The following is a 24,181-nucleotide window of genomic DNA, read 5'->3' as shown; positions in this document are numbered from 1 at the left end:
CTGGCAGCTCTCAGAACAGGAGGGTTCCTGGTGCTGGGAATGTTAGGGGTGCTGGCATCTTTCCAAAGCAGATCTCAGAAAATAGCTATGTGCTGAATGTCCAGCTGCTAGTGACCAATGAATCTAGATTTTAGAGTCTACTTGTGGAATGGGGGTCATGAAGAGAGAGGCTATATACAATACAAAATGCTTAAGATCCCTGAGTCTGGAGTCAGATACCTGGATTCAAACTGGGCCAGTGATTTTACCCTTCTGAACCTCAATTTCCTCATTTCTAAAATGGGGAGAATAACTGTACTCATCTCATAGAACTATGTGGGGCTCTAGCCCTCCCAGAGCTCACAGCCCTCCCTTCCTGGGCTGTAGAAGCTGTCCGTGGCAGCGCCCTATCATCTGGCAGTCTGGACTGGCCTAGGGACCTTTCCCCTACAGATGCTAGGTAGAGCCTTCAGCCCTGGCACTGACTGAAGCCCTTGCTTTTCTCTTGGCAGGATCGACAAGACCATGCTGGCAAGCCTGAAGGTCAAGTAAGTAGCCACTTCCTGTTATGTAGAGGTCAGAGATGATGGCAGATTAGAGCTCCTCTGGGGCCCTTGTTTCCCCTTAAGTTGTAGGAAACATGGGTGGGGTCATTGCATTTGTCAGATTCTCCATCGCTGTCTGGGTGGCTTCTGGGTTGGAGGAGGCTGGACCAGGCTCTTGATTCCTGGAGTATCTGGAGAAAGGCAGATGCTGGAATGGAAGCAGCAGGTACCAGAATGGTGGGAATGTGTATAGTGGTGTGACTTTTAGGCTGCAATTTAGGGCTGTAAGGAAGATAATTGTATTTTCTATCACCTCAAGTTTTATGTGAAGCTTTAGTCCTATCGAGTTTTCGGACATTACCACCTACCTGAAAATTGTGCCATCTTGTCTGCATCCTGATCTCTTTTTCCCTTGAGACTTAACAAAATTCAACTTCCATCTGTATCCCTTCCTTGGGCAATGAGTACTGATCTGCTCCAATGAAGTGAATTGAAAAGGAGGGCAATTCTAAGAGGAGAAAAAGAGCATTGGTCACTAGCGCAAAGTATTATCCTGCGACATGTGAATTAGCACGTGCATGAAAAATTTCTCCTTTGGAGGCAAATCTTCCTGCCTGTGACTCCTTCATCTCAGTCAAAAGTTTTTCCAGGCTGGCCTCCCTCTTTTGTGCCTTCCAGTTGCCAGCATTTACCATGTATCCCCTGGGTACAGGTTGCTGGACAAAACACAGCCAGTCTTGAGAGTTGGCATATAAGGGACTCAAAATAAGAGGCTTCCCACTCTGGTTCGTTTTGCTCAGAAGGGTGAGGGTGGGCAGTTAGCAAGGCAAAGGTGGATGGCAAACTGTCCCTGCCCTCTGAAAGCTTTCAGTCGCTCTGTAGAGTTGATGCCATAGGTGCAATGGGAGCGGTTCTGGAAGACTGACAGAGGAAGTGGCTTCTAAAGCAGCTTTTAAAGATGGAGTGGGACAATGGGCCCACCTGAGTCTGTGCTGGTTGGCATAGGGTGTGCATCAGTACAGTCCAGCATTCAGGGCAGGTCACTCTTGGGCATGGCACAACTGCTCTGGACTTCAGTTTCCTTTGTCTCAATGGCACAACAATATTTGGCATTCCTAGGGCTTCTTATCTGTGTATCAAATAAGGTGCTAGGCATGAAGGAGAGATACTAAAGGGTGAAGAGTGGTAGGAGTCTTTCTTTTGGTGCTGTCTTGGGACATCTTGTTCAATTTCACAAGCATTTATTGAGGGCCTGTTTGTTTTAACTGGTAAAGATAATATATATAACCTGGAAAGGAACTAGTTACAGGGCGGAGTGAAGAACTGGGCACATGGGCCAATATTGAGATTGGAGTTTTTGGGTACCTGGGGGACAAGTCTGAGGTCCCTGGGGAGGTGATGTTGAGGAGATTGTTTGGGACAATGTGTAGGACCATGTTTCTACTGTATTGGTTAGGATTATTTTGATTTCAAGAAACAAAACCCAATGTAATCTGGTTAAGCAAAAGATGGAAGTTATGGAAAAAATCCTAGAGTGCCTCCGGGAACTCAAGGGGAGGAGGTGGAGCTAGAGCTCAGGAGGGGTCGACCAAGAACTGGAAACCCATCTCCATTGAAATCCCAGTTGACTTCTTTGCAGAAATTGATGAACTGATCCTAAAATTTATATGGAAATTCAAGAATAATCTTGAAAAAGAACAGAGTTGGAGGACTATATTTCCTGATTTCAAAATTTACTGTAAAGCTACAGTAAATAAGACAGCGCGGTACTGGCATAAAGATAGACATATAGATCAATAGAATGGAATTCAGAGTTCAGAAATAAATCCTCACATTTGTGGTCAATTGATTTCCAAGTGTGTCATGACAAATCAATAGAGAAAAACAGTCAACAAATGGTTCTGGACAACTGATATCCATATGCAATAGAATTAAATTGAACCCTTCTCTCACACCACATACAAAAATTAACTCAAAATGGCTCAAAGACCTAAATGTAAGATCTAAAACTATAAAACTCTTAGAAGAAAACATAGATGAAAATCTTTGTAATCTTAGATGAGGTTTCTTAGATATGACACCAAATGGTTTCTTAGATATGACACCAAAAGAATAAGCAACAATAATAACAAATTGATAAATTGAACTTCATCAAAATTAAAAATAAAAACTTTGTGTTACAAAGGACAGCATCAAGAAAGTGAAAAGAACCCACAGAGTGTAGAAAATATTTACAATTCACATATCTGATAAGGTACTCATATCTAAAATATATAGAGATTCTCATAACTCAATAATACAAAGACAACACAATTAAAAAATGGACAAAAGACTTGAATAGACATTTTTCCAAAGAAGATACATGTATGGATAATAAGCACATGAAAAGATGTTCAACATCATTAGTCATCAGGGAAATGCACATCAAAACCACATTGAGATATTACTTCGCACCCACTCCAATGACTATAATCAAAAAGATAATAACAACTGTTGGTGAGGATGTAGAGAAATTGTAACCCTATACACTGCTGGAAGGAATATAAAATGGTGCAGCTCAAAAAGTTAAACGTAGAATTATCATGAGACCAGCACTTCCATTCTTTTTTTTTTTTGAAGTTCCCTTCCCCGTTATCCTCCGAGACCGAACACCGTGGAGCTCCAGGGGAATCAGGCAAACACTACCTAAACTCGCTAACACTGACAGGGACCGAGACTGAGGGTAGCGAGCGTGATTAAACATCTATAAGAAAAAAAAGCATTATTCTGCACTTCCATTCTTAAGTATATATCCAAGAGAAATGAAAACATATGTTCATATAGAAACTCCTACAGGAATGCTCATAGCGGTTATTGATAATAACCCAGAGTATAAATAACTCAAATGTCCATCAATAAGTGAAGAGAAAAACAAAATGTGGCATATCCATACAATGGTATATTATTTGGCCATAAAAAGGAATGAAGTTTTGATAGATGCTACACCCTGGATGAACGTTGAAAATATTATGCTAAGTGAAAGTCAGTCTCAGAAAAACGTATATTGTATGATTCGATTTATATGAAATATCTAAAATAAGCAAATCCAGAGAGAGAGAGAGAGAATAGATATTGGTTTCCTAGGGCTGGAGAGGCTGTTGGGGAAATAAGGGAAGTGAATGCTAAAGGATACAGGCTTCTTTTGAGGTGATGAAGATGTTCTGGAACTAGAGAGTGGTAATGGTTGTACAACCTTGTGACTATACTAAAAACCTTTGAATTGTACACTTTAAAATGGTGACTTGCGCGGTATATAGATTACATCTCAATAAAGCTGTTAAAAAAGAGAGAGATTCTGATTGTTCCAGTTTGGGTCAGTTGTATACCCTTGGTCCAATCAGTTTAGCTGGAAAGATGACGTTTTATGGATAAAAGATGGCCACTGTGGCACTTTCTTTATGTGGAGGAGGTTAGTTCTTACAGAAGAAAGATGGATTGTGGACTGGGCAGATACCATCGGAGGTTTTATCCAGCCACCTCCCACTACCATTGGGACTGAAAGGAGGATCTGTACCCGCTCCCTCTCCCTTTCTCTCCTGCACTGATAGTATATCATACGGAATTCTGTCCCAATGCCCAGGGTATGGCTCTGCTCACTGACAGGTGCATTAGGTGGCCAACTGCACATGCTAGGGCTCTCCCAGGCACCAAGACACCTCCCTCTTTCTGCCTCTGCTGGATGAGACATCTTTCTCTCTACTAATGCAGTCCATTGACTCCCACACTGAGCACGAGATACCCGTGGGCTCTGGTGTCCATGTTCCTGATTGCAGTGGCTCCTTCCCCAGGGTCCTGGTGTCCTTGACATGAAGACAGCCGTGCACCTCCTGGAGGTGTCCTTGAGCCATGCAGCTCTGAAGATGGGTGTTCTGGCTCCACCATTATTGGGCACTTATTATGTGCTAAGTTTTCATTGCACAGTTTCCTTGAGGTTTCACAACCACCTCACGAGACAGCTACTATTAGTCTCTGCATTTTACAGATGAGAAAATGGAGGCTCAGAGAAGTTAGGAAATGTGGTTGAGGTCATCAGCAATTAAGTCATGGTTGGGATTTGAATCCAGGTCTGTATTTCATGGCTGGTTCAGTCCAGGCTGGAGCTGGGAAGTTCTCAGCCTCTACCCTGCCCTACTTTCCCATTCTATTTTCCTGATGTATATAGAGAGTCTGTGTGCCTTGGCCACAGAGTGTACCTCTGCCTCCACAATGCTGTGGGAGGGAGGGCTCATCCCCCTGCCAGGTTGAGAGGGATCTGTGGTGCTTGAATCACAAGGACCCTCAGAGGCAAGGCATGCAGGGGGCATGGAGCCACACAGGAGCACTGGAGAGGGGGTCAGTGGCAGGATATGCAGAAGAAAGAGTTGGGAGGGCCAGCCCCAAGCTAGCAAATGGGCAGATTGTTAACCTCTCAGAACCTCAGTTTCCCCACCTGTAAAATGAGAGGGTTGGACTAGTGTCCAACTTGCTTTTTTCTAGCTTTGACATTCTAGGAGTTTACCTTCATGACTTTTGTCCTTTTGTATTTCTCTGGGGACCTTGATGATGGTAGGTGCTTGCTGTTGAATAAATGAATGCATGCATGAATGAATAGATGGATGTCTTTGAGAGCAGGGGCTCTGCACACTCATCTCTGGCTCCCAAGAATCTAACACCATGGCACGTAGGAGGTTTTCAGTCTCTACTTGCTGAATGAGTCGATTAGGGGTCATCATGGTTATCATTCCATGCAGGTAGAGAGATGGAGAGAAAGGCAGGGTCTGCAGGCAGGGCTCCCCCTTCTCTAGCTTCCTCTGGGGTCAACTTGGGTTAAGGTTCCTGTCTGTAATAGTTGAGCCATAGTTAAACTAGATTTCCCCCAGAGGAGAGACGAGGTTGGTAGGACCAGGTGTCTGGGGTTGGCTGAAGGAGGTCTTTGAAGCAGCAACCAGAGGGTGAGGACCTGATCTGGGAACCTCAGATATTTTCCTCCACTCCTTTTTGCTGCCCCATGACCCTCCCTCTCAGAGACCATGCCTCTTTGCCAAAGAAAGATATATGTGTATCTGTTTGCTGCACAGGCTGATAAGCCATGCTCCAGCCATCTGAGATGACTGACACACAGAGACTGGTCATCATGGGACTGGGTGAGCATGGGGATGGTTCAGTGCAGCCTCTCTCCACTGCTGAGGACACAATATAATGCACACTCCTGATGATGGGGAGATCTAGAACCTATTGCCTTGTAGGAAAAAGAATCCAACTTTTTAATTGGTGGTCCCAGCTCTTGGTCACTAGAAATGCATCTCTGAAGAGAAAGCTCGTGATGGAGCCTAGAGGTGACTTTGTCCTCTTGTTTCTTCCTGAGGAGAAAGAAGGAGAGCGCCTGGCTGGGGCAGCATTTCAGCTGTCTTGTGGTTTGGCCAGAAGATAGCCACCCTTACTCTAGGTTTCAGATTTCACTAGCTAAGAATCCAAAATCCTTTTAGAAGTGAGTTGACCACACAGGGCAGGAGCAATCACAGTGTGTCTCAGCATAGCCTCCCTTGGCCCCTTGGGTCCTTGATGGCAGCTGCTGGAGCCATCGTTCATGCAGGATGGGGGATGGGGGCCTGCTTCATCTAGAAAGCTCGATTTTTTGCCATGTCATAGCCCTTTTAAATTCAGCGTTTCCATCCCCATTTCTGAGAATTATGAACAAAATCTAAATATTACCTTTACAGACATTTGATTCTCTGAGTTCTCTTGGTATTGTTAGCATGGCCACATTCTTATCTTGTTGGGAGAGAACAGAGTCCGGGCCCAGATGTCAATGCATTGAGTCTCTGCTTCCAGTTTTCTAGCCTTCCTTCCCGAAAGCCCATTCCTCCACAGTCTGGCCCTCTATTTCAATTTAATGGCTTTTTTTCATGTATTGGTTGAGGCCGTGATCACTAATCCATTTCCCTGTCTTCCGTCATGTCTTTGTTTACTGTGGATTATAAGAATCCTTGCGGCACCACAAAGATGTTCAACAACCTTCTGGGGCTTCTCTATCTTAGTCAACTCCTCTCTTACACACCTAGGACATCTGTTGAGAGTTTGCTGGAATTGTCAAGGACTGGGGAGTTTGATATCTTGGGGGTTAGAAGGCTGAACAGTTCAGCTCTCTTTACTGGGTACCAACATTCCAAGCCCAGTGATAGGTCCCAGGGTTGCTGGGAAAACAAAGATGAAAAAGACACAGTCTCTGCTCATGAAAGCTCACAGCTCGGCAGGGAGACAGACATATAGACAGATAATCATAGTGGAATGTGACAGGTGCTAACAAAGCTGTTCTCAGAGAGTATGAAGGAGGGCTTCTTGGAGACCTGGTGATGCCTGAGCCATCTCCAAAGGTGAATGAGGTCAGCCCAGAGAAGAGAGAGGCACTCAAGGCAGCGGCAATGCGCACAGGCAGTGGGGGCAGGAGGGGTCTGGGTATGGTCATTAATACCAGACCAAAAACCAGGGTGGGAGTGCCGGGGCAGGGTGGGCCATGTCTAGGAGTGTAGGAGGGCTGTGTGTGGAGGGTGGGGCTTGCTTCTCTGGGTGACCTGGAGCCATGGAAAGATTTTAAGCTGGAATAATGTATCCGGATTTGAGTCTAAGGGCTTTCCTGGCTGCTCTCTGCTAACTCATTGGAGAGGTTGAGGCAGGGGCAGTGGGGTTGAGGAGAGTGGACTGACTGGGGAGCTGGCACAGAGGTAGACTCCCCAGCGTGGAGCTGCTATGGCTATGGGAGGTGAGGGCCAGGGAGGGGTTAAGGTGAAGACTCTCAGGTTTTCAGGTGAGACCTTGGGTAGATATTGGTCCCATCTATGGAGATGAGGGAGGGAGTAAGGCTCAGAATATACCGTTTCTGCTCCCTTCTTGACACTTCCTCTCTTGTGTGGCTGGCTTAGATCCTGATCCTTATACCTTCCTCTCCCCCACCCCTCAACCAATAGAAGGGGACACAGGAGAGGAGCAGCAGCAGCATCTCAAAGGCTACAAGAGCTGGTCTGTGGTCAGGTAAACAAGCCAGGCAGTGCCCCTCTTCCTGGTCTTACAGGCAGAGCTGGTGGTGGTTCTAGGCTCTGGCCTCCATTTTGCTCAGCTCCTTTGGCAGGTGAGCTTCAGGTACGTACTGGCTGCCCTTGTAACTGACAGCTGGCCAGACCGGACACTCAGGGAACCCACTTTCACACACATTCTAGGTGAGGCCAAGGGGAACATCCCTATTTCTGTTTCAAGTATCAGGCACTGGTTCATTGATTTCTTTAGGGTGGGCCTTGAGCCTGAGAACAGTGTTGGAGTGTGTAGGTGTGCGTGGGCATGTGGTATACTTGCCTGTGCAAGTGGACATGAGCTTGGAGGGTCCATGTGGGTGACTGTGTGGTGCCATTTTTGGCTTTAGTGAGTTCCTATGGTAACCACGAACATGTCTGTTTTGGGATCTGGAGTCGCGGGGGGTGAGTGGCTACAGGGAGAAGCAAAGCGGGTGGGTGCTTAGCCGGCAATTGGGCTGTGGCCTGATTTCATTGCCAGGCACTAGGGAAGCACCTGGAGTGCCATTTGCCAGGCAGCTAGGACTGCAAACTCCAAGGACTTGAATGCTCCTGTCCCTCATCCTGGCTGGTCCCCAGCATGCCTAGGAAGCCTTGGTGAGTCCCTGTTCTGATTTCTTGGTGGACAAACAGCTCCCTGGGTGTTGACGGTCTGTGGATATCTGCTAATGAGTGGGCAGGGAGCCAGCTGGCAGCTGTGGCCAGTAGGTACTGCGCATTGGGGCTCTTCTGAGACAGGTTTGGGACTGTGGCCAGGAGGGGCTCTGCTTATTTCTGGGGCCCTGGGAGGGTGTTTTCTGTGTGGCTGGTGAGCTGAATGGTCCTTGTTGGTCCCAGGGGACAGGGTTAACTATGTCATTTCTGGGGACGAAGGCAGGGATGCAGGAGAACAGGATGTAGATGCAGCAGCCTGTGGCCTCCCAGCCCGAGGTCAGCTATCACCGGGGGGACTCCCTCTCACCATTCAGCTCCATGAAAGAGTCCTTGTGGACCCCCATGTCTCTGGTCATGCATTCAGCTTTTTCATAGGTCTCACCAGGCCCAGAGGCCTACTGGCCTGGCCTGGACGGTAAGACTTATGGTCTCATGGAGAGGAGGTCAGGGGGCTCTGCCTGGCGTGTCACTTGGATCTGGATTTGGCCAGGGCTGGGAAGAATTGTTCCCACTGGGCTTGGGTAGAGGCTCTGACTCCCCACATGTGCATCCCTTGTGCTTCCTGTTCACATTGTGGACCCCTGGGTGTGTCCTGATGGACAGGAGCTGAGGCAGCACTTAGAGGTGTCTGGGAGTGGAAGATGTGTGTGTGTGTGTGTGTGCGCGTGCGTGTGCATGCTTCCTTCTATCCCCTTCCTCCTACTGGCTCCTCTGGGGCTGGGAGCAGGGAGTGGGGATGAGAGTGTGAGGAGGGGATGTAGATAAGTCTTCTCCCAGGAGCTAGCTGCTCCCTCTGCCTCTGAGGGGCCCCGGGTGAAGCCGTGCTGGGATAGGGCAGGCTGTGGGGCTTGCTGGGTCTGGCTGTGGGCTGTGATCATGGCGAGAGGCAAGAGGAGCAATGAAGTGGTTGTTCTCTGCTTTTTCTAGACCTTCCCTCTCTGGAAAGTAGAGTCTGGAGCCTAATTCCTGACAGCACTCCCTGGGAGTGGTGAGTGAGAGAGTGGGGAGCCTTCAGGAGAGACCTGCAGATCTCTGGAGTCCTTGAACCTTAGGGCTTGATATAAAAAAATCAAATAGGCCACCATGTGCCCCTTGTGCCTCTAACACTAGTCACCTGGTCTGAGTTTGCTCACCTCTTGCTCGTCTCCTGAAGCTCAGCTTTTTAAGGATGCCTGGTGTATTGCAATACAGCTCTGTTCAAAGCTGACCTTTATTTTCATCTGGACTCTGTAACTGCCCCTGCTTGGTCCCTCGTCCCACAGCCTTAAACAAGGCGAATCCCTCTTTCTCCTGATAGCCCGTCGGACTTTGAAAGGTATTTCTCGTTTCCCGAGTCTTCTCCTCTCTAGCTGGCTATCCCTGGCCCCTTCGGCTATACTTGGGAATTTTCCCTGCCTGGGCTGATCTTTGGTGGAAGGGTTCAGGTTTTCTAGGCTTTATCCTAAAGTACGACCAGAAGGGTTGGTCTGGGCTGCCTGCAGGAGCCCAGTGGACATGAGTAAAGATGGACAACTAGAGGTCATGGGCCTCAACCTCCTTATTAACAGATCAGTACACTGAGACCCCAGGCGGGGATGTTCCTAACTTGAGATGCACAGCGTGAAGGTGGTGGGCGCGGGATCAGAACGCGAGAGATCAGCTCTCAGTCTCTGTGCAGTGCCTGGCACCTTCCTGCTCCTCTATCAAGTCCTCCATTTTTGTAGCTTTCTGGCTGAGGGCCTCATCTCTTCTTTCTGAAGACAGATCTGATGTCTGCAGGGATCTGGCAGGGCTGAAGACCACCACCGTGAGGGGCCTGGGGGAACTGGCGAGCACACGGCAGTGCTGTGCCGGAATGCCGCCTGCCTCACCAGATCTTCCACTTCATAAGAGAAGCTAGAAATCTGGAGTTTTAGGCAAAATCTTGACAACTAACTCAAGAATTAAAAAACAAAGCCATATGAGGCCTATCCTGTAGGCCAGATTAAGCCCATGAGTCATCCGTGTGCCACATTTGCTCTGGGCGTGTCATTCCTTTCAGGTCTCAGCTCCTCTCTTCCCCTGGCGAACCCCTAGTGCCTCTCGCCAGGTCACCCCTTCCCTGGTGCTCTTGTCCCTCAGCAGCTGACTGGTCATTTCCTGCTCTGTCTCCAGATTGGACTCACTCTCAATTAACCTTTTCTCTCTTCCGAATCCATTTTTTTCTCTGTCACTGAGTTGCCACTGGGGTTTGGTCCTCTCCCGCCCTCCTCCCAGCTCAGGCCCATTATCTCCTGTCCAGACGGTGACAAAGCGTGTCTAATTAACCTTCTCCTCTGGGCTCTGCCAGCTCTGACTAATTCATCATTCCCAAAGCTGTTTCTAGCTCTGCCCTCTCTGGCACAGATAGAAGACCTTGTTGGTGCTGATTCCACACAGGCTTGTCCCTCCAACCCTGGCATGGGGGCAGCCCCACTTCCTGTTGGTGGAGGGCTGGGCAGTCTTTGGTGGTGTTGATTCCCCAGTGACATCTTTCTGGCATTAGCATCCACTGTCTTTGGTCCACACCAGGTAGTTTGATCCTCTCCCTCTCCCCCAGGGCAGCAGTTCCCAAACTTTTCTGCACTTTGCTGTCACCCAGGAGGTTTTAAAAAAATTCTGATGCCCAGATTGAGCCCAGTGTGAGAACTAGAAAGCAGAATGTTTCAGGTGAGACCCAGCATCAGTACTGTTTAAGGATCCCCTCTTCCCATGAGATGCTGGCAACCTACCCCCTAGTAGTGACAATCAAAAATGTCTCCAGATGTTGCCGAGTTTCTGGGGTAGAGGTGTAAAGGCTGAGAACCACGGCTCCAGGCCCAGCCAGATTTACCTTGACAGCGTTCTAAAATAAGTGCAGAAGAAGAAGTTCCAACCCGTGAACCCCATCTTAGTGGCCAGGTCGTGGGCTTTGGGGTCAGGCAGCCTGAGTTTAAATCCTGACTCTATCAGCTGGGTGACCTTGGGCAGGTTACTTGACCTTTATGCCTCAGTACATCTTTAGTTTTCTCCCTCTCTCTCTCCTTCTCTCTCTCTCCTGCCCTGTGGTGGCCAGTGGTTTCTGCCGGTGTCCTTTTCCCCTTGAGGTCGAAGGCTGTGGGAGCCTCTGGGGTGCCAAGCCCAGGCTGCATCACTGTTTTGTTGTTCAGGTGAGGTGACTGGCCCCTCCCTGCCTCGGGCTGTGCTGTGAACCCACAGGTTACCGCAGTGTCATCCTTCACCCCACGCCCAGTTCATTTTGAGAGGGTGGAGTGGGCGGAAATCCGTGCCTGGCAGGCCACAAAGCCACATAACTGACTTTTGGAGCCCTGCCTTGGAGTGTGTGTGTGTGTGCGCGCGCGTGTGTGTGTGTGTGTGTGTGTGTGTGTGAGAGACACGGCAGCCATCGCCACCTTCTCGGCAGCAGATGCCGTCTGGAACTGAGGAGCTTCAGGCTCTAGATTTTCCCAGACCCACTTCTGGGCCCAGGAACAGGACTTAAAGGGACAGCCCCTGTCCCCATCCTGCCATGCCCTGTCCAAACCCTGTTAGCCAGCTCAACCTAGGCTCACCAGTGAATGCCCACCCTGGTTGCAATGCAGACGCACGCAGGGGACTCTGCTTTCCTCAGGCCCTGGGTGGGGCCAGGAAACCTGCACGTTATCAGGGCCAGAGGTGGTGCTTCTGAGGCAGCTGGGTTTGGGTTTGCAGCTGTTTGGGAACTGGTGACATTTAAAGCTCTCTTCCCCAACAGTACAGATTCAGTGATTAGGTTCATGTGCTCTGGGTGACCTTGGGCAAGTTCCACGACTTCTGTGCCTCAGTCTCTCTGTCTGGGGATAATAATAGTAACTACATGTAGATACTATTGTGAAGTTTAAAGGAGTTAGTGCAGGTGAGACATGGAGCACAGTGCCTGGTACACAGTTAGCACTTGGTAAATGTTACCTGCCTTAGTACTTCTGGTATCAGTAATAATAATCCCGGGCTGTGTGGACACATGTAACCACATGATATGTCCACATGCATGCACGCATACCCAGAGGGGCAAACTGGAACAATGTGTACCCAGACCTAGGCCTGTTGCTGAGGACAGACATGTGCAGGTACACGTGCGAACACGCCATCAATCCATAAATGTATCAGGAGGGCAGACGTGTGTGTGTACGAAGCCTGGGTAATCGGGGCTTTTATTTTACTCACACTCTGACATTATTCCTGGAGTTAGCAGCACCTGGGCTGAGCTCTGGGAGCCCAAGGTGCTCCTTGTTTCCATAGCAACCATAATGCGGTAAAAATAGGCAGAGAGAAGAGAGAGAAAGGGCCTGAGCTGGCTTGGAGGGGTGCCCGGCCTGCCATGGGCCCTGTGTCCACATCCTCGGCTGTGCTGAGGTTCTTGTTTTGTTTGTTTGATTTTCACAATAATGACATGGCAAGCCTCTGAGTACTGATGACCCAGAATTGACAGCTGTTAACATTCTATTTCATTTTCACCAAACCTCTTAAAAAATTGTGGTAAAATATACATAATGTAAAATTTTACTATTTTAACTATTTTTAAATGTACCATTTAGTGGCATGAAGTATGTTTATAATGTTGCACAACTGTCACCACTTCCAGAACTTTTCTAGAAATTATTTTCCATTTATAGAACTTTCTCATTATCCCCAAGTTTGTACCCACTAAACACTAACTCCCCATTCTCCCTCGCCTCCAGTGCCTAGCAACCACCATTCTACTTTCTGTTTTTTCTGTGAATTTGGCTACTCTAGGTACCTCTTGTAAGTGGAATCATACAGTATTTGCTCTTTTATGTCTGGCTTATTTCACTTAGCATAATGTTTTCAAGGTTCATCCATGCTGTAGCAGGTTCTTCCTTTTTAAGGTTGAATACTATCCCATTGTATGTATATATCACATTTTGTTTATTCATTCATCTGTCGCTGGACACTGAGGTTGTTTCTACCTTTTGGTTGTTACGAATAATGCTGCTATGAACATGAGTGCAAAAATATCTGTTTGAGTCCCTGCTTTTAGTTCTTTTGGGTTATACCCAGAAGCTGAATTGCTGGATCATATGGTAATTCTATATTTAACTTTTTGAGCTTTATTTTTAAATTAAAAAAGTAAGACATAAATTTAAGTTCCTGTAATCACTCCTTCTTGGCCCCATTACCCTGTCTCTTCTGTCCATAGAGGTACACAGGAATTTGGTGTGTTTTTTTTTCAGTCGTGTTTTTAATATGTTCACACTTACAGATAGGTATCTAGAAACACTATATAGTTTTTTGTGTGTATGAAAAACCCGCATGCGTGATGTCCTTTTGAATTTATGTGGGTGTCATGGTGGCGTTCTGGTATCAGACTGCTGGGGTTCAGGTCTTAGCTCTGCCACTTACCACCTGTGATACCTCAGGCAGGTTACTTAATTTCTCTGTGCCTCGGTTTAGTCATCTTTAAAATGGGAATTGTAAAACCTAAAATCTTCTTGTCAGGTTATTTGGGGGATTACGTAAGCTTACCTATGTCAAGTATTTCGAACAGTGTGGGGACGTAGAGTACACTATATGTGTTAGTTGGTGCCATTATAGTTCTTACCTTTGTACTCCTCCACATGGATTTTGGAACCTATTCATGATGTCACATATCGAGTTCCTTCTTTTTGATTGCCGCATAATATTTGTTTGTGCAATATTATCACATTTTTTGTTTCCCTTATTGTATTTCCTATTGACGGACTCTTAGGCTGCTTCCATTTTCTAATAGTGCAAACAACGCTGTAGTGACTGTCCCCTCCTGTGACCCTTCTCAGTGCATTTGCCTGAGAAGTCATATGGGGACGGACCTGGAGGCGGGGCTGTTGGGTTACAGCTCTGCCAGATGTCACCAGATTGCCCTCAAGAGAGGTTTGGCCATTTATACTCCTACCTGGGATGTGTGAGGATTCTACTAGAGTCCTCGTCCCCATGTCCTCACTGATATTTAATTTTTACATTGATTTGACTGGCCACAGCAAAGGAAAGCTCTCGTGGCCTCCTGGAGTCTCTGCAGGCGCAGGTGGATATGCTTCTCTTCTCTTTTTTTTCTGTGTTGTATCACAATCATTTCCCTATATTGGTACAGTCTTTTTCCCCCTTTTAAAAATAGCTTTTACCCCTGATTATAAAAATAGTGCATGCTCACTGTAGAAGATTTAGAAAATATATACAAATACTGAGATGAGAAAACAAAAACCCATGACCCACAACCAAAAATATTATCATTTTGATGTGTTTCTTTACAGTCTCTTTGTGTTCTTTAGTTTCCTTTTAAAACTTACTATATAATGACATTTCCAACACCATTCAATATCCTTTAAAAACATGATGAAAATATCGCATGTCATTCTGTCATGATGATGTTCAATAATTTATTTAACAATTACTTTATTTTTAGGTATTAATATTGTTTTCAATTTTAAACTTGCAGCATGAATAAGTAATGCTGCAAAAACATCCTTGAATATAAATATTTTTATGTATCTTTGATTATTTCTTTTGGCAACCATTAAAGGTAAAATGTTTTCACACATTTATTTTTAAATTTTTTTTGAGAAAATATTTCTTAAGGACTCTGCCTGTTTTTCTGTCGGGATGTTCATATCCTTCTTATTGCTTCATTAGAACTCTCTTTTAATTAAAGCTGTTAACCCTTTGTCATTCATATTTTTATTTCCAAATAATCTTTTTCAGTTTACCCTTTGCCAATAAATTTGACTCTGTTGTTTTTTAGTGCAAAAGTTTTAAATTTTAAGATCATAAAATCTGTCACTCTTTTCATTTGTGACTTTTTTTGTTATTTTTATTCTTAGAAAAGTCCTTTTCCACCCAGAAAGTCGATGGTTTCCAATATGTTTTCTTTTCTTTTTTCTTTTCTTTTCTTTCTTTTCTTTTCTTTTCTTTCTTTCTTTCTTCTTTCTTTCTTTCTTTCTTTCTTTCTTTCTTTCTTTCTTTCTTTCTTTCTTTCTTTCAACAGTTTCCTTTCCTTTTCACATTTAACTCTTTAATCCATTAGTTTGGGGTAAGATGAGAGATGAAATTATAACTTCCCCCCAAATAATTAGTAATTTGTTCCAGTACTGCACTTTATATTTCCATTTCCACCACTAAATTATTATATATACAAAGATATCTATCTGGGTTTCTGTTTGATTCCATTGATCTGTTGAATCTTGTACAGGCTCAGGGGTGAAGAAGTACAAGGTTTGCCTAAGGTAAACTTAGGTAAGGCTGGGGTCTCAGAAGAGTGAGGATTCAGGTCCAAAGGGTAGGGAGCTGGGTTGTGGTGGTGGGCCTCAAATATCAGACTTCAGTGTATGTTCAATTTATTGAACTATGGGGAGATAGTTGGAGGTTTTGAGTAGAGGTGTGGAGGGACTCCATCTAAGCTTTGTAGGAAGGTCACTGTGGCTGCTAGGGTGGACCCAACGGGACCCTATTGGAAGTGGATGGACATGGACCAGCTACCGCTCAAGAGAGATATGAAGGTGGCTTCAAATAGGGTATGGAAACAGACAGTTAGCTGCAAGATGCCACAGGGTAGAATCTGTAAAATGTGGAGGCTGGCCTGGACTTAGGAGGAAAGGAGTAGCCAAGGAGTATGCCCCAGCATGGCATCTGGGCGACCTAGGAAATTGTTCTATTACTTAGTTTTCTTTCAGGTTGTAATAACTTAGATGATGATGGTTTGATATAAAACTATATAGGAAGAATAATAATTTTAGCAAACACTGCATGCTTACTCTGTGCAACTATGCTGTGTGAAATGTTTTTATATGCATTAATCTGGATCCTCAGCCAACCCCTGCGATGTATGTGCTCTGATTCCTATTTTACAGATGAGGAAAATTACCCTCAGAGAGGTTGTAGCTTGTTTAAGGTCACACAACTAGCAATCCGGGGACTGAACGAGGTTTATCTGTTTTCAAACTCATGTCTGCATTAGGAGGCGCAGAAAGGTCCTGGATAGCTCTTCAGTCTCGTGTCCTTCCATCTCTTCCAGGATTGGGGTGTGCCCCATCTTAGAGGCGTGCCTGGGACCCGTTAGCAACTCCAGGGGCTTGGCTCCTCTTGTCTTTCCGTAGCAGATGCCCACTGCTTCCGACTGCCTCCTCTGAGTGCTTTTATAGTCAGAAGCCCTAGAAGAGGATCCGATTGGTCAGTTGGTCATCATCTGATTGGTCAGGACTCTTTGCGAAAGTGGCCAGAATCCAGGTGGAACCAGCTGGCATGAAAAGAGAGTGTCTTAGTTCTTGTAACTGGGAGGTTCAAGGAATTAGTTTGTCTGGCTTGAGGCATAACTGGATCCCAGGGTTCAAACAGTCCTCCAGACCAGTGCTGTCCAATACAGTCACGCATGGCAATTTAAATGGAAATTAATTAAATTTAGATACAATGAAAAATTCAGTTCCCCAGTAGCACTGGCTACATTTCAAGTACTCCACAGTCTCATGTAGCTAGTGGCTACTGTATTGGACAGCACAGATACAGAACATTTCCATCATCACCAAAAGTTCTCTTGGATAACACTGGTCAAAACTGAAGGCCAGACATCCCTGGTGGTCTTCCAAGGTCTAGACAAGCCCAGAGATTCTACCTAGTCTGTGACTCGTCACATGCTGCCAAGATGTTCCCAGACCTCCAGGTCAGATGTCTGCGCTGCACAAATCAGGTACCACTAGGTGGCACTGAGGAGGGAGCTATGAGCTGGTATCTTCGGTAGCTGGGAGCTCACACACAGCTCCCTTGACCTGTGAACAGGAGCGGAGAGAACCAGTGGACATCCAGTTCAAGTGTAATAGTCATGGACCCTGGTGTCTCTTGCATTCACACTCAGATACCCACAATCAGGTACATGCATTCAGTTATGACCACACACACACACCTGTCACTTATGGTTACTCTCACAGTCAAATCTACTCAGAAACACAGTCCCCCAAAAAGGCACAAGCATGGCTGATGCCACATTCCATTATGACAGCAACAAAAATAGCACTGGCTCTGTCACCTCATTTCATACTCACAACTGCCCTGTGAAGTGGATCCTGAAGTTCTTCCCATTTCAAAAAGGAAAAAGCCAAGGCTCAGGGCAGTTCAATGACCTACCTGGTCACACAGCCAGTATGAGTTGGAGTGAGATTCCAATCACTCCTAAGTTCTGTGGAGTGACCTGGGACCCAGGCTTTGTCAGGGAAGCCCCAGCAATGTCTGCACACCCCGCCTCCCACATGGTATGGGTTCAAAAATTTATAAATGTCTGAGTAAGAAAAACTTAGGATTGTAATTCAGTTAAAAAATCATCTTTTTCTTAGTGTCTCACTGTCCACTCCCAGTCAAATGCAAGTATTGAGTAGGTACTATTGTGTCTGCTGTGGGCGAGCCTTGAGCATACGGGATAATGTGGGTTGACTGCAACTTCTCAAGGAGCCACACACTGCATGCTCCCCTCTGGGTTAGCTGTCCAGAACTCTCCGCTCTGGACAGATACCCATCAAGTGAAGGTCAAAAAAGATGGTCATGTGGTGGTTTAATATGTAAGGCAGCTGGAAAGAGTGCAAAAAGAATACTGGAGCAGTTACTGATTGAACAGAATGGGAAAACTACAAAGTTAAATAGGAAATAGTGTCTTGGTCACAAATTCTGTTAACTGAACAGAGTAAAGAGGTTTGGTTGGAGAAGAGGAGGAGGAGATAGGTGAGACGCCTGTGGCCATTTTGAAAGGAACATCTGAAATCTTTGAAGGCTGCCTCTGTTCAGTGTCCACTTTCGCCTAAAAATGTATCGTGTCCCCCTAACCCCCTTTAAACATAGGCTTATCATTAGTGTTTCTCTCACCTGCCACAGCAGGGTCATTTTTGGCTAGCAGTTTGGACAGGAGGAGGGAGAAGGAGAGAGGAGGAGAAACTTTGCAGATATAATTGGATCAGAATTGGAATAGAGAAAGCAAGAACAGAGGATGTTCATGCCTTTGAGCTGTGAACAACACCAAGGTCTGATGCACTAGAAGCGAAAGTGCTTGTTTATCTAATGAATATTCATTCATTGGACACCTACCTTTGCCAGGCACTGTTTTAGGTGCTGGGGATCCTGGCTCTGCCGCTCACTGATGAGGTTCCTTAGATAAACGTCTCTGAGCTTCTGTTTCACTATCTGGAAAGTGAAGTTGATGTGAGTCTCTACCTTAGAGGGATGTTTAAGGGTTAAATGAGCTCATACACTGAAAGTGGTTAGGTGATTCAGGACCTGGTCCCTGTGCCCAAGGAGCTCACAATCTCTGGGGGAGACCGACATTTAACAGCCAATGTTAGTAGAGATATGGGACAAGCAGTGAATTCTTCCTATGGTGGAATCACTATGGGAAGGCTTCCAGAAGGAGACATTTGAAGGTTGAAAAGGAATCCCCTAGGGCAGGAAGGTTTCAGGAGGCCTTTCAGACTGAGGGAACAGCAAGGGCAAAGGCACAGGGTAGGAAAGTGTATGGAACTGTTTGAGAAACAGTGAGTCAAGTACGGAGGCAAGTGTGGACTGTGCTCAGGGAGGTCTCGAATGTGGTGCTGAGGGAGTGACGGGTGCCCTGGAAGAGTAGGACATGGGGCTTCTTGTCTCCAAGGCCGCTTTGGGAGTCCTGGGGATGGATTAGGGAGGTGAGGAAACTGTTGATCCTGAGGAACACAGAGGTAGGGGACTGTGGCTGGGGGGACCAGGCTGGGGCTGGGCAGGGGGGACCAGGCTGGGGCTGGGCTGTGAGGACCAGGCCAGGGCCTGGTGAGAGGGACTGGGCCAGAGCCATGTGAAGGTATAATCCTCAGATGAGGTGTCTGATTCATGTGAGGAGTGTGAAAGGAGCCCTGTAGAAACTGGGGTTTCATGCCAAGATTTGCAGAGTTATCATGTGGGTTACGGAGAGTGTGACAGAGAAACTCAGTTTGCAGGGGAATGACTTTGGCCTTGAACAAGGTGAGTTTGAAAAGCTTGTGGGTTGTCTTTGTGGAGTTTGAAGTTGGGTTTTCGAGCTCAGAAGAGCTCAGCTGAATGAATATGGAACCATTTATCCAACAGCACTATTGCCAAGGTGTTCTGAGTGCAAGTCATACAAAAGTGGACCATTTGGGGCCTCGTGGTACTTTCTATTGGGGCGGGGGTAGACGTGAACAGAATAAAGAACCTAGGTGGTCTCAGATAATGTCCAGTCCTGTGAAGGAAACAGTACAGTTCGGTGATGGGGGCCTGGGCGCAAGGGGCTACTTTAGGTGGCTGGTCAGGAACAGCCTCTCCATAGGAATGACGTTCGGATGGAGATACAAAGGAAGAGAAGACAGCCACGAGGATACCTGGGGGAAGAGCATTTCAGGCAGTGGGAACAGTATGTACAAAGGCCTAGAGGTGGGAACAGGCTTGGCAGGTGTGAAGAGGAAGGAGGAGGGGCGAGGGATGGGATGGGAGGTTGGTGGGCACGTCCTGGGTGGTTGGGCAAGATGGGAACAGAGACAGTTCTCCCTTGAGCCAGTAGGTGGCGCTGTGAGCCTAGGACTGCTTGCTCTCGGAGGTGGCCAGGCTGGTAAGTGGGAGAGTAGGTACCTTGACCTCTGGTTTGTAATTCAGGATGTATGCTCCTGCCCTCTGGGGAGATAAGGTCAACGAATATGGGAAACCTGGCCAGGGCCAGAAGAGCAGGTTACGATTTCCTGACTGTTTTGCTCCCTCTGCTGTGTTATTTTCAGTGTTTCTTGGCTCATCTCCCCTCCAGTGATGATTGTTCCTGCCCTGTGTTTTGGTATCTTCTGTCTTTCCCCTCTTTGCTTCTCAGTCTTGCTCTCTCTCAGTCTCTGTTCCTCCCCTCTCCCGTTGCTCCCTGGTGCAGCTGCTTCCTGTCTCAGTGATTAATTACTTGCTTTCCTGATGTAGCTCAGATGGAGGGCGTGGTGAGTTAGGGTTAGGAAGATACTGTTTCTTATCTCTGCTGCCTACCCCTGCTCCCTGGCTTCTCCATGAAAAGAGTGACCCCCATCAGCAGAGAATACTTTTGGGACTCCTCACTTCATAACTCCTTGGGTCTGCCTCCCCGTGTCATGCTCTGCTCACCGCCAGCTCCTCCGGCAAGGAGACTGGGCTTCATGTCATCCCTAACACTGGGAACTAGGGCTTTAACTGAGAAAGAAGAGAGAACTGGACAGCAAAGCAGATTACATGAAACAGCAGGAGAGCTCATCATAGGGACTACTAGGAAAGGGCCATTTTAATTGACAAAGAGAAAGCATCTACCCTACCCTGTGTTTAGGATAAGCCCTTTGAGTGTTTTCTCAGTGGAGGCTGAACTGGCTACAGCCTGGTGTTGACCTCTTGACTTGTCATCTGTCAGAGTTAAGGCTGTTGGAAAAGAGCTTGGTCTCTTAAAGCCTCCTGCCAGGTGGGATGTCTCTTGTAGTCAGCAATGCCAGTTCCTTCCTATCCTCTCCAGAATAGTTACTGCTCAGAGTTTGGTACATATTTTGCTAGATATTTAAAAAATATTTTTACATGCATCTTAAGTAACTATAGATGTCCATATATGTAGACAGCTCATTCCTTCCAACCATTGATAGTATCTCGCTTATGAATATATCCCATTTATTTATGTTTCCCCTCTAAATGGTTGTTTCCGGTATTTTTTACTCTTAGAGAAAGTGCCTAAGTGAACATCCTCATACTTATCTCTATACACGTGTGCATGCATTTCTCTAGACTTGAGTAAATCTTAGAGGCAATATTGCTAGGTGATAGGGTAGGTGTCTTTTTATTTTAAAAATACTGCTAAATCACTTTCCAGTATCTACACTCACCACTAGTAGGTGTGTACATTTTGCCAGTCTGTTGGCTGAAACAGCCTATCTCTTTGTCGTGATTGTGTTTCTCTGGTTTCTCACCCTGAGTTTCTCCAGCTGTGCATTGCCTGCCACACCCTCTGCCATTTCGGCTCAGTCCCCCAGAAGTCAGTGGACTGTTACTCTCTGAAGTTCCTATACCCACCTGGGATCTTTGCAGGATGGTCTTTTGCTGAGAATATCCTCAACCTCTCACTTTTCAGAATCCAGAGAGCTTTGTTGACTGGGGGCGTGGCCAGCAAGCTAATTGTGAGATTGAATGCACTGACTCTAGTCAAGTTCAGAGGGGCTGACCTTGGCTTTTCATCCTTTCACAGTTATTAAGTCACAGGTTCTGCCTTGAGAGTCTCTTGGGGAAGCTGTTTGAAGCCTAAATGCATTTCCTTTGCTGATCGAACTGAGAGGCCAGTTCTCATTGGGCTAGTCCAGGGGTGTTGCCTGCTAATCTTAAACCCAAGGTCAAGACTGGGTCCTCTGAGAGACCTGGGCAATTGGGTGGGAAGAGGGTGACCTAAGAGATGGTTTCTGTCACCTACATTCACTTCTTTAGAAAGGACTTTAAGATAGAAAGTACCATCTCATCTAAGCCTCTGCCTTTATTTTAGTTCTTAACCCCTTCTCTCTACTGCCCCATTCTCCTAAACGCTCATACTATATCTTCAGCCCTCATTTTACAGCTGAGACAACAGCCTTGGAAAGGGATGTACAAATAATGAGGGAACAGATCTGCTCTGAAGGCTGTTTCTACTGACTCTGACCCAGTGCTCTTTGCACACCAGTCTGCTGTGTCACAGAATGTATTCATGTGTGTTCATGTGCGGTCCCTGGACACGTGCACATATGTGCAAATTTGAGGGCAGGTATAAGCTAGGGTGATGCGTTTTTTTTCAATTTTTTGTTTTAAAAATTATCAACCTGTGCAAAAATGAAAAAAATAATACAATGAATGCCTATATTAATTCACACTCACCACTTACAAACATTTGCCACAGTTGTTCTTTCTCTTTCTCTGTATAATGATAGTAAAATAGAGGAGGTAAGTTGCAGATATCATAATACTTCATACCTAAGTACTTCATCAGGTGTCTCCCCAAAATAATGACATTTGCCGACCTAAACATAATGCTATTATCACCTATAAGAAAATTAATATTAATACTATTACTTAATGTACATTCCATATTCAAGTGTTCCCCCAATTTAAATATAGATCGTATATTAGATTATATTATTGACTTATTATTAATGGTCACTCATTGCACTTGGTTGTCATATCTCTTTAGTATCTTTAAATATAGAACAGCAGACCTAGCAAAGTTGTTTTGTAGAATGTACCACATTTTGGAACATTTGTCTGAATGTTCCTTTTTTTCCCAAACTTTTCCTTGAATAGTCCTTTATTTTACTGAATAAAGATGAGAATGAGTGACCTACATGCTGACAGAGAAGGGGAAGGGAGAAATTCCTGTTTTACCTACAGAGTCAGATTTGTGCCACCCTGCCTTCCTCTGAAGTAGAGTTGAGAGGACTGTCCCCAAGCCTGTCACTCATGGAGTGGATTGGTGCATCTGAGTCTGTTTGGTGTTGGGGAAGGAGCTCCAGAAGCTCCTCTTGGGAAGTCTTGTTCATAGCCTTCTTTGGGGGGATGCTCTGTTGGGTGAAGGAATGATGGGACCTTCTTACTTGCCTAAAGCTGCTATTTTGCTCCTTTATGTATTTCCTTGCCCATTGGGTAGAGATCTGGTATGTTAATTAACTGGACTACTGGTGACAGAAATCTAACTCAATAAGGCTTCAGAAAAAAGAAAGACATCAAAAGGAAAAATAAATTCAAGAAAATTCTTGTAATTAATACATTTAAGAAAGGTGGCTTCAGGATTGGCTGGATCCAGGTGGGTCAGAAAATATCATCAGACAATCTGTTTCTATCTCTTGGCTCTGCTTTCCTCTGCATTCACTTCATTCACAGGCAACTCTCCTCTCATAAGACAGCTACTGACTTTGGAAACCCCAGGAGGTAGTAAGCCTCTTCTTTCTATGTTGCCAGCAAAAATTCAAGTGTTCATACTCTTTGGACCAACTAGGTGAATATGCCCATCCCTGAGGCAATCACTGTGGACTTTTGAATAGAGTACATGTATTGGCCAGGCCTGGACCACACACCCACCTTAGATCTCAGGCTGGGTAGGTTCAAGGAGGGACAGTCCCACCTGAACCACCAAACCCAGCAGCAAGGGGAAATCAACATCTGTCAACCAGAAGGAGGGGTTTGGGTACTGAACAGGCAGAAGAGCAGATGCCACTTCATCTGGTGACAGGCATGATGAGTCTCTGATTGGCTGAGTTATCTCCTCATCGGTTGGAGTCTCTAGTCCTCTCCATTTTGGATTTTGTAGGAGTTGGTGTATATGGGGACCATTTGTATCTGGGTCTCAGCTCTGCTTCTTAGTAAGTAGCTGTGTGAACCTGGATGGAAGAGTGAACCTGTCTGGATCTCAGTTTATTCATCTTGCAAATGGGAATGATATTAATATTCCTTCCTTACAGAGCTCTGAGTTTCCAGTGGAGTGATAGGTGTGAGAGTGCTTGCAACTGTAAAATGCTGTACCAAGTAGGTGGTACTTATTACCCTCTAAGGTAATTCTTCTGCTCAGGGCAACCTGCCTTTAGAGCCGCTCCTTGGATGGGTGGGATGGTGACCTACACCAGGCCATGGACCTCTCCAGATGGGTGCAGTGACTCCTCCAGAGGTGACCATAGAATGGGGCAGAGCGCTGTCCCACAAGGGGACCATCTGAGCCCTTTGCTTCTTCTCTGAGCTTCAGAGGAGGAAAGGAAGAAGGTGGAAGTACATGGGCTGGCACAGTGATTCCCAAGTTGGAACTAGGAAGAGTGACATTAGGTAGTACATTGCCTGACACTGATCACCAGAGAAAAAAAACCATTTCATTTTAAATTCTCTTTCAATGCTCTTCACAGCCTCGAGGAGAAAATCTCAGGTGCTATGTCTAACACCTCTGTAGCATTGGCCCATAGTCCTTACTAC

General features: G+C 46.0%; 1 protein-coding gene across 8 annotated transcripts in view; it reads left to right on the top strand.

Annotated features, from left to right (window-relative positions):
• RAP1GAP2 (RAP1 GTPase activating protein 2) overlaps positions 1-24,181 on the top strand; it is a 196,730-nt gene that overhangs the window by 18,377 nt on the left and 154,172 nt on the right. For 7 of the 8 annotated variants that reach the window (XR_002780235.1, XR_002780234.1, XM_023530466.1 and 4 more), the window contains exon 2: positions 492-527. Coding sequence is in view for 5 of the 8 variants with exons in the window: in XM_011359832.2 (XP_011358134.1) it covers positions 492-527 (36 nt within the window). In the remaining 3 variants the exon portion in view is untranslated. Of the gene's footprint in view, positions 1-491; positions 528-625; positions 751-24,181 lie in introns of those variants that run through there. The other variant, XM_023530467.1, reaches the window with a different exon arrangement.

The sequence above is a fragment of the Pteropus vampyrus genome, unplaced genomic scaffold (genome assembly GCF_000151845.1).
Source record: "Pteropus vampyrus isolate Shadow unplaced genomic scaffold, Pvam_2.0 Scaffold50, whole genome shotgun sequence".
NCBI lineage: Eukaryota > Metazoa > Chordata > Mammalia > Chiroptera > Pteropodidae > Pteropus > Pteropus vampyrus.
The sequence above is the reverse complement of the archived record's forward strand: the minus strand, read 5'-3'. Positions and strand labels throughout refer to the sequence as shown.